This window comes from Triticum urartu, chromosome 1A (assembly GCF_056163025.1).
Source record: "Triticum urartu cultivar PI428250 chromosome 1A, HENAU_Tu73, whole genome shotgun sequence".
Classification (NCBI taxonomy): Eukaryota; Viridiplantae; Streptophyta; class Magnoliopsida; order Poales; family Poaceae; genus Triticum; species Triticum urartu.
Genome location: NC_141873.1, coordinates 282,978,970 through 282,988,427, shown reverse-complemented (window position 1 = coordinate 282,988,427; position 9,458 = coordinate 282,978,970). Strand labels below are relative to the sequence as shown.

The 9,458-nt window shown below is 50.3% G+C and overlaps 2 protein-coding genes across 3 annotated transcripts; both read right to left on the bottom strand.

The window, feature by feature from the left end:
- Positions 1–217: 217 nt before the first annotated feature.
- On the bottom strand, positions 218–616 carry LOC147990878 (uncharacterized). The gene has a single exon (XM_087538431.1). The coding sequence runs from the start codon at positions 614–616 to the stop codon at positions 218–220; it is 399 nt and encodes a 132-aa protein (XP_087394557.1).
- A 1,047-nt stretch (positions 617–1,663) lies between these two features.
- Positions 1,664–5,848, bottom strand: LOC125530552 (QWRF motif-containing protein 7-like). 2 transcript variants are annotated; one of them, XM_048695030.2, is made up of 5 exons: positions 5,283–5,848; positions 4,912–5,148; positions 4,717–4,806; positions 4,480–4,587; positions 1,664–2,015 (listed from the first exon to the last, which is right to left on the bottom strand). In XM_048695030.2, the coding sequence occupies exons 1-5, from the start codon at positions 5,766–5,768 to the stop codon at positions 1,953–1,955; spliced, it is 984 nt and encodes a 327-aa protein (XP_048550987.2). In that variant the 5' UTR covers positions 5,769–5,848; the 3' UTR covers positions 1,664–1,952. The 2 variants fall into 2 exon arrangements, with proteins under 2 accessions (XP_048550987.2, XP_048550925.2); XM_048694968.2 differs by lacking the exon at positions 1,664–2,015 and having other exon boundaries at positions 4,218–4,587.
- Positions 5,849–9,458: the final 3,610 nt, after the last annotated feature.

The following is a 9,458-nucleotide window of genomic DNA, read 5'->3' as shown; positions in this document are numbered from 1 at the left end:
TTTTTGAGCTGGTTTTGTGTCGACGCGGACACAAGACCGACGCGCGCGCTCGCCCTCTCTTCTCTTCGGCCCCGTTGCGGTGGCACATTGGCCTTTTCCCATCCAACAGCACACCTTCGCCCGCCTGTTTCATCGCCGACGCCGCTGGCCATTTTTTCCGATAAAAAAAAAAGATACATAGATAGTTCTAGTATAGACAGATAAAAGATAAGATTAACTACTCATTGTTTTTTGACTCCGACTCAGTAATGTCCTCCTCCGACATCTGAATGTAGGCGTCAGCATACCACTCGTTCTCAGAGTCCCAGGACGATGCTTCTCCTAGCTTCAGGTTCAATTGAGCGTCCTGCTTCTGCGCACGCTTGTCCTCCCGATAGGCGGCTCGCTCCGTCCTCCTCGCCTCCCTCTCCGTCCTCCTTTGCTTGTAGAACTGACGCTCGTCGACGATGTCCTGCGGGAAGCGTTCGCACCACACCACCATGGCTTCCACGTCCATCTTGGCGATGGCGAGGCAACGCTGCCGCCTCCGGTGGTCACGACGATCCTTGTCGGTGAAAAGCCGCGGGAGAGGCGCGAGATCCTGCGCCCACTGGCTCGACACGTCGGGAAAATTCATCTCCCGGCGAGGCCTCAGGAGGCGTCATGCCGCCGCGTCGTGCGCGCGGGCCGCCTCCTCTGCGGTGTCGAAGGTGCCGAGAATGAGGCGTTTCTCGCCAAACCAGATCTCAGAGGACAAGGCGCCGGAGCGGCGCTCGCGGACTCCGCGAAAGCGCCCAGACAGCGCATCGACATGGTGGCGCAGAGGCGGCGAGGCTAGTGAGAGGGGGCGAGACGAGTGGGCGGTGGACAGAGTGTGGAGGGAGCGCCTTCTTAATAACGAGCGCCGGCGCGCGAACCTTTCCCGCGTGGTGGAGCGCCAAAACCAGCGCGCGCTAGGCCGACTTTTCCCTGCGCGTGCGAACCTTTCCCGCTCGCTAGAGCGCCAAAACCAGGGCGACAACATGGCCGCTGGCATGATCTATGCGTGCGGTCATGAAATGGGTCGACGCGTTGGGCGCACTGCCGACCCAAATCTAAAAGAGGGCGGACGCAGGGCGGGCGGCCGACCCAAACGAACAAAAAGCGGACAATAGCGTCGTCTATTTGGGTCATCCCGTTGTAGTTTCTCTAACTAGCCCCACCAAAAATTAGAGGTGGTCATAAAGGTAGAATATGCGTGTGTGCATTCATAAGATGAGTGTATGCACATATATATGAGCGCTTGTATCTATAATGTTAAAAAAACCAGTACACCAAAAATTAGCTTGGGTGCTGGGTTGGGCGCAGCGCATCATTTATTTTGCATTCATATTTCTTTCTACACACATAAAATGTGTCATTATTTATGTTGGTGTATTATTTTCTATTATCTCCGTTAATGTTAAAAATGATATTACATTTTGGGATGAAGGGAGTGGTTTATACTACCCTGTGGGAACCACACGTTTGCCATAGTATGCACAGTTGACGGCAACAAACAACGGCCGGTAGAACTAACGGACGTTGTAGTAAAATGTGTCCTTACTTTTTTTTTCTTTTGCGGGTTAAATGTGTCCTTAACTTGGTTTACAACTTTTCCAGTTTGTGTATCATCGCGCTGCAAGTCATATTGAGGCCCTTTACATACAACTCGTCGATATGACTAGCCACCGAACATCTCAAATTACAGTATCATACACATAGATAAGTCACAGAAGAGTTCTAGATTAACCTTAACTCTACCGAAATATAGCAACATGGGACCGCACCTCTCATGATCCTCATCTACATAATTTATTTCCGACAAACATACTTGAATCTTGTAGTACGGGACCGGCCGGTCCTAACTCCTATTTGTGATGATATCTCCCGTCATGATGGCACTCCGCTTTGGTGATAAAAGGGCGACGTGGGGATCCCGGTCATATCAAGCACTAGGAGTAGTCAATCTTTTGCTTTGCCTGAATTAGATTAGCTCGGAGGCTTACTTCCTGAACCTGCAAATATAGATCCAAGAGTGTTCGGTTGTGATCTAGGAATATGTGTGAGCCTTTTCAAATGGAAAATTGAAAAGAAGTACTAGCATACAAGGCTAACGAAAAAGCAAATGTGCACCACGCTGCATGCATGGATATGCACAACGCTAGTCATGCACTCACTCCCTTCTTTTAACACTAAAAATCTAAAATGCACACCCTTCTCTGCAATGAACTCATTAATTTTATGGTATGAACATTTTTTTACCACCGAAGGTGGCAATTATGTTTCACACTGCCTCTGGACTCTAGAAGTTTGTTCATACACATTAAAAAAAAATTCTCCCAAACAGGCGTAAACAACTATCCACAAATAAAAGGTGTAACAACCATATTACTCTTATGTAATAATTTGTTCATGGAAATGCAAAAAACTAGAAATTGTTATCTATGCCTCGCTCAATTGAGAAAACAAATTAAGACAACTTGACAAATTTATTCACACAGAACTAAGCAAAAATGTTCATCATCTTGCAACATTTTAGCAGTTTAGTGAGTTTTTTTTATAAAAGAAGGAGGACCCCCGGTCTCTGCATCTGAGCGATGCATACGGCCACTATATTAATTATGCTCACAAGACCTTACAAAATCATACAACAGTAAGACTAAAGCCACCGTCTAAGCAACAACTGTCGCTACTCCTATCCAATTGATGAAGGGGCGCTGATAGTCTGTGCGTAATACCAAACAAACATCGCAGCCAAACCTAAACATCTAAGACCTGAGGTCCCAACCAGGACGCCTGTCAGGTATGGGGCACCTACCAGTCCGGCGCACTCCTCAACCAGGACGCCTGCCGGGTATAAGGCCGCCGCAGCCACCTGGCACCATTCCATCTTCAGTGTTGTACTGCTGCACCACCTTGCCCGGCCTCTCTGCCATCGACGCCACCACGACGCCTGATAGCGTCACCCTCCTGTGCGAGTTCCTCGCCACACATCGGGCGCCGAGCCTCCACCGCGCCACGCCCCGAGAAACGCCACCATTAATGTGCGGGATGAAACACCGCTCCACCAACTATTCCGTCCACTGGTCCCTCGAGCCCGTGTACACCTCCAAGAATGACGCCACAAGAGGGAAACGACACAATAATGCCGCCGTCATCCGATATACCGATCTAGGGTTTCCCCCGGAGGTAGCAGTTAGTGGCCTGAAACTTCTCAATAGCGATGCCTTTAACAAGGGAACGACACCGAATAGTGCTGCCATCGCCGGCCTCGGCAGCAGCCATGAGCAGCTCTTCACCCAGATCTGTTCCAATGGCCTCCATCAAGCATCTTGTGCACGAATCGTCCACCATCGCGGCCGCCGCCGCTGCCTGACCGGCCATGGCACCACCACGATACCTACAGCCGGTGCCACCACCAGCCCGCGTGCTGAGCCGCAGCATCGCGCCATACCAGATCCGGCGAACGGCACGCCGGCCGAGCCCGAATCTTGCCCCCACCATCTGCGCCAGCCGCGGCCTGCGAGGACCCATATTGGGCCCGCACGGGCGGCCAAGACCGCGACCGCACGCCCACGACGGAGCTCCCATCATGGCGACACCGCGCTGCGCGCCAGCGACCACCGCTGCCACGATCGAGTACGCCGCCGTGAAGACGAGCTCCGGACAGTCACCAGCTGCCTGAGATCTCCCCATCAAAACAGCAACCGACGAGGAGCACGAGCCCTGCCGCCGCCGGCTCCGCGCAAGCTTTGCCTGTCGGAGGCCACCGGCGACGGCGAGGGGGTGAATGGGATGGGTGGGGCGAGGAGAGGCTGGGAGGGTTCGCCGCCTGTGTCGCCCCGGGGAGGGAGCGGCGCGGGGGCAGATGGTCCAGAACATGGAATCTTGCATGGTTCTTAACGTGATGGCGATCATACCGTGGTTGAAAATGATGACTTGCTTAGATCTGGTTGCAGGTACTTGTGTTGCAGGGGTCTTCTCACAAGGTTTAGGGATGATAATACAGAGCTCTGGAGATCATCATGTTTTACTGTTTGTTTTAGGTTGCTCTTTGTTATTTTAGTTATTTGTGCGTGTGTTACGCTGTACTTGAACTTTGTATTACTTTGTGATTTCAATAGAAGCATACTTCCTTAAAAAAACTTTGACTATAAATAAAAAATTATCTCATGGTTGAGAAATAACAAAACCACATATAAAAGACTGTAGTTTACCAATAAAAAAACCATCATGGCCCGCTCGGCTAACAAAATATCATGCGAAGACAACTTTTAGAAATTTGTTCATGAAGAAATAAAAATGTAGAGTGCCGCGTGGATCCAGTGTTGGATCCGAAAAGTAAGAATTTCTCGGACGATCGAGAATGGGCAAAACAACGATCAAAAGGCTTTGTTGTGGTGGGACATAACCCAGCTTTGTTCTAGTGTGGGGCATAGCCCAGAGGCCAGAGCTCAAGAACGTGGACCGTCTACCCACCTGGAGGTTAGTGACAATCTTGCACAGCCGCATGACCTCCTCGAGCCCTGCCAACTCCTCCTGCATTGTCCTCGCGAGCTCGTCGACAGAGCTGCTGGTGACACTACCCTGAACGCGACCGGCGGCACACACAGAAGTTAGGGCCGAAACGACACGCAAAAGTCTCTCGGTTAGTCGTCCCTACTTGAAATTTGCACCGGCAAATACATGTAGGAACTGATGAATAAGTGCATGTACCGTGGCATAGAACATGTCAGCCCTGGCTTTGATCTCATCCACGGTGCGCGCGCAAGCAAGCATGGTTTCGTGCAACAGCTCCAGGTTGGCCTGCATTTTTGTAGTAGTAGCTTAACTTACCAACCGACCTGTCGTGCTGCCAGACAAGCCAGGAAAAGTTAAAGATGTATATGCGTTACGTGAGAGAGTGCGTACTCGGGCGCCGTCGGATAATGGGAGGGAGGTGGAGGCGGCGGAGAGCACCCGGCCGAGGTCCGCCACAGCGTCTGAGTGCGGCCCGCCGAGCGTCTCCCATGCGGCGAGGAGGGGCAGCTGCGGGCGCAGGAGCCTGCCCAGCTTCACCTTTTGCCGCCACCGCTGCGCCACGATTCTCTTCGCCGTGTGAATGTTGCGCAGCTCGGCCACCCGCCGCCACACATACAGCAGCTTGCTCTGCATGCGGCCACGCCACGCGCATCAGAGAAAAATGACAGGGTAATCACATCACTAGCTACTACGTATGGTTAATGATTGCACGTTGTGGTAGTAATATAAAGAAACTGCATGCATGCGTCGGCGTGGCTCACCTCGGCGGCGTGGGTGGCGCGAGTCATGGCCTTCTCCATCCGGGCGTTCGCGAGCCGCCACTGCATCAGCCGCGCGGTGAGCACGCGCGCCCGGTGCGCCACGTCCTCCTTCTTAGGCGTCGCCGGCGTCTTCCTCGGCACGCTCGGCCCTCTGCCGACGCCCTCGGAAGGCGACGACTGCCCGGTGCTCCGCCTACGCCTCGTCTGCTGATCCCAGGCACCCCTCGCAGCGAAGCCCGGCTCGGGTGACGACCGGCACGGGGACATCACCACAGTGTCCGCGCTGCGTCGTCGCATCGTGCCCGCCGCGTCGACGACGCCGGCGCTGGGCTTCCTGTAACCGAAGGATGCTGCCTTGCGGAGAGAGCGCACGAAGTTGGCGGTCGAGAAGGCCGGGGCCGCGCGGGAGGCCGAGCTGGGGCTGCGTGCTAGGCGGTGAGGTGACGCCATTGGGTGTCGCGTGGTGCTGTCACCGTTGGACTCCATGGACGACGATAATACGATCAAGGACAAGACAAAATTAATATATAGATGGAGAAAGCAACGAGGTGCCGGCGGCAAAACGGGGTTCAGAGTCCTGAATTGAGAGCTGCAACGCACATGCCGGTTCCCCTTGTTGTCGGATTAGCTACATTGGGGTCATTTCAAGGGATGCATGCTAGCTACTCCCTCTGTTTCAAATTACTCATCGCAAGTATGGATGTATCTAGACGGAGGGAGTAGTACGATACTACGTACTACACACTTTATTAGGACGACAGATGGCTGATGTATAGTTGGTGTCTATTCTATTGTTTGGCTTAGAGCATCGGCGGTGTATAGAGGCCACACTTCCTCTAAGGTGGCCCAATGGCAACCTCTTGGACTCTTTGGTTGTTCCTGTTGTGTCTCCGGCAAAGGCGGAATCAGGATTTCGCAAAGCCTAGACCTAAAACTAATTGACTAAATATAATGTCAAATACCACATACATCAATGTGCATTATAAGTATGCCATAAAATCACATTCAAAACAAAATATAAATTCATTATAATCAAGAGAGGAAATTCCATAAAACAAATAGTTTAACAAAGTGCATCGTTACAAACATGGTTGGGTACCAAATTAGTGAGGACTTACTTAACTCAAGGCCATTGTTTCTTCACCAGCAATAGTAGACGGACCTGAATCTGCAAACATAAAATCAAGGATTTCAAATCAAGACACTGGACATAGACTAAATCAATTGTTCATATGAAAGTTTGCAAAAAAAAAAAACATATCATACCATTAACACGAGGTAGTAGCCTCTTGCGTTTCCTCATTTTTTGATAGCACTGTATAATCTTAATATCATCAATTCTTGCAAATACATCACACTCGATATAGCACACCAAACGGCGATTCATCCATTCATCGTTCGTCTTGTTTCGCAGATCAGTTTTACTGGTACTGATTGGATGTTGTTGGCTGAAGGCTGACTGGATGTTGACTGAAAGAAAGATTCAATTGTCCGGGACCTCCTCTTCATCTTGTATTTCTAATTTGCTGACAACAAATGAAATAAAATTGACTAAGTAAATATATAACTCACTGAGTTTGGCTGATATGAAGGAATTAGGGAAAACAAAATTAGATGATACAAATTACACATTACAGATTACCTGTTCGGCACAGTGGGTGTTGCGTTGGCCTCAGTGCGTCCACTGCAGTTCAAAATCGGATGGAGAAGACCAGAAGAACAAGAGGAGGACGGATTATCATTTGTCAGGACGCCGGACCCGGCGGCCGGCGGGGAATCGCCAATTGTCGGTTGACGAGGGCGGCGGCGCAGCGCTTGGGGCCTTGAGCTCTCCGTTCGAGCGACGCGAGGGTTTCTCTGTTGCCGCGATCAGGCGAGAGATGTTTTTTCTCTTTCTTGATTGACTTGATTGACGAACGACCACGCTACAAATCAGAGATCGAAGCGTCAACCGTGTACTACGCGATTAGTTTTCTATTCTGATCAATCGATTGAGTTGACGATCGATTGAGTTTGGCTAATGGGCTTGTACATCAATACCATATTCTGATTTTTTTTCATAGTATGCATATAGATGCTAGTTGGGCCACGCCTGGAGCTACAACCCCAGTTGCCCCAGGCCTAGTTTTGCCCCTGGTCTCCGGTGGCTGAGCTCCATGTTGGTGCTGCGGATGGGGCGCAAGCAAACCCCTATGGTGGCTTCTCTTCTTGTGCTAGACCTTGCCAGTCGCCGTCAGTTGCGTCGGCTGCCACTGGGAGCAAGGCCATTATCGAGGTTGTGGCTCTACTATTGCTACTTATTTCCGAGCTTCAAGAGTTATGTGTGTAAAAATTATAGAATGGCCAGATATTTCTTGTTGTATTTGAAGGAAATATGCCCTAGAGGCAATAATAAAGTTATTATTTATTTCCTTATATCATGATAAATGTTTATTATTCATGCTAGAATTGTATTAACCGGAAACATAATACATGTGTGAATACATAAACAAACTTAGTGTCACTAGTATGCCTCTACTTGACTAGCTCGTTAATCAAAGATGGTTATGTTTCCTAACCACGAACAAGGTGTTGTTATTTGATTAACGAGGTCACATCATTAGTTGAATGATCTGATTGACATGACCCATTTCATTAGCTTAGCACCCGATCGTTTATTATGTTGCTATTGCTTTCTTCATGACTTATACATGTTCCTATGACTATGAGATTATGCAACTCCCGTTTGCCGGAGGAACACTTTGGGTGCTACCAAACGTCACAACGTAACTGGGTGATTATAAAGGAGCATTACAGGTGTCTCCAAAGGTACATGTTGGGTTGGCGTATTTCGAGATTAGGATTTGTCACTCCGATTGTCGGAGAGGTATCTCTGGGCTCTCTCGGTAATGCACATCACATAAGCCTTGCAAGCATTGCAACTAATGAGTTAGTTGCGGGATGATGTATTACGGAACGAGTAAAGAGACTTGCTGGTAACGAGATTGAACTAGGTATTGGATACCGACGATCGAATCTTGGGCAAGTAACATACCGATGACAAAGGGAACAACGTATGTTGTTATGCGGTCTGACCGATAAAGATCTTCGTAGAATATGTAGGAGCCAATATGGGCATCCAGGTCCCGCTATTGGTTATTGACCGGAGATGTGTCTCAGTCATGTCTACATTATTCTCGAACCGTAGGGTCCGCACGCTTAACGTTACGATGACAGTTATTATGAGTTTATGCATTTTGATGTACCGAAGTTAGTTCGGAGTCCCGGATGTGATCACGGACATGACGAGGAGTCTCGAAATGGTCGAGACATAAAGATTGATATATTGGAAGCCTATATTTGAACATCGGAAGTGTTCCGGGTGAAATCGGGATTTTACCGGAGTACCGGGAGGTTACCGGAACCCCCCGGGAGCCATATGGGCCTTAATGGGCTTTAGTGGAAAGGAGAAAAGGACAGCCCAAGGTGGCCGCGCGCCTCCCCCCTCCCCTAGTCCTATTAGGACTAGGAGAGGTGGCCGGCCCCCCTCTCTCTCTTTTCCCCTCGGGGAATCCTAATCCAACTAGGATTGGGGGGGGGGGAGTCCTACTCCCGGTAGGAGTAGGACTCCTCCTGCGCCCTCCTCCTGGCCGACGGCCCCCTCCCCCTTGGCTCCTTTATATACGGAGGCAGGGGGCACCTCTAGACACACAAGTTGATCCTTGAGATCGTTCCTTAGCCGTGTGCGGTGCCCCCTGCCACCATATTCCACCTCGATCATATTGTAGCGGTGCTTAGGCGAAGCCCTGCGACGGTAGAACATCAAGATCGTCACCACGCCGTCGTGCTGACGGAACTCCTCCCCGACGCTTTGCTGGATCGGAGCCCGGGGATCGTCATCGAGCTGAACGTGTGCCAAGAACTCGGAGGTGCCGGAGTAACGGTGCTTGGATCGGTCGGATCGAGAAGACGTACGACTACTTCCTCTACGTTGTGTCAACGCTTGCGCAGTCGGTCTGCGTGGGTACGTAGATCATACTCTCCCCTCTCGTTGCTATGCATCACCATGATCTTGCGTGTGCATAGGAAATTTTTTGAAATTACTACGTTCCCCAACAGTGGCATCCGAGCCTAGGTTTTATGGTTTGATGTTATATGCACGAGTAGAACACAAGTGAGTTGTGGGCGATATAAGTC

What these genes read in the sequence shown, in the direction of transcription:
- LOC147990878 (XM_087538431.1), bottom strand. Translation starts at nt 616, where the DNA reads ATGAATTTTCCCGACGTGTCGAGCCAGTGGGCGCAGGATCTCGCGCCT.
- LOC125530552 (XM_048694968.2), bottom strand. Translation starts at nt 5,768, where the DNA reads ATGGAGTCCAACGGTGACAGCACCACGCGACACCCAATGGCGTCACCT. An exon ending in GCGCCACCCACGCCGCCGAG is followed by an intron (nt 5,149 to 5,282) that starts GTGAGCCACGCC and finishes GGCCGCATGCAG; the next exon opens with AGCAAGCTGCTGTATGTGTG. An exon ending in CTGACATGTTCTATGCCACG is followed by an intron (nt 4,588 to 4,716) that starts GTACATGCACTT and finishes GGTCGCGTTCAG; the next exon opens with GGTAGTGTCACCAGCAGCTC.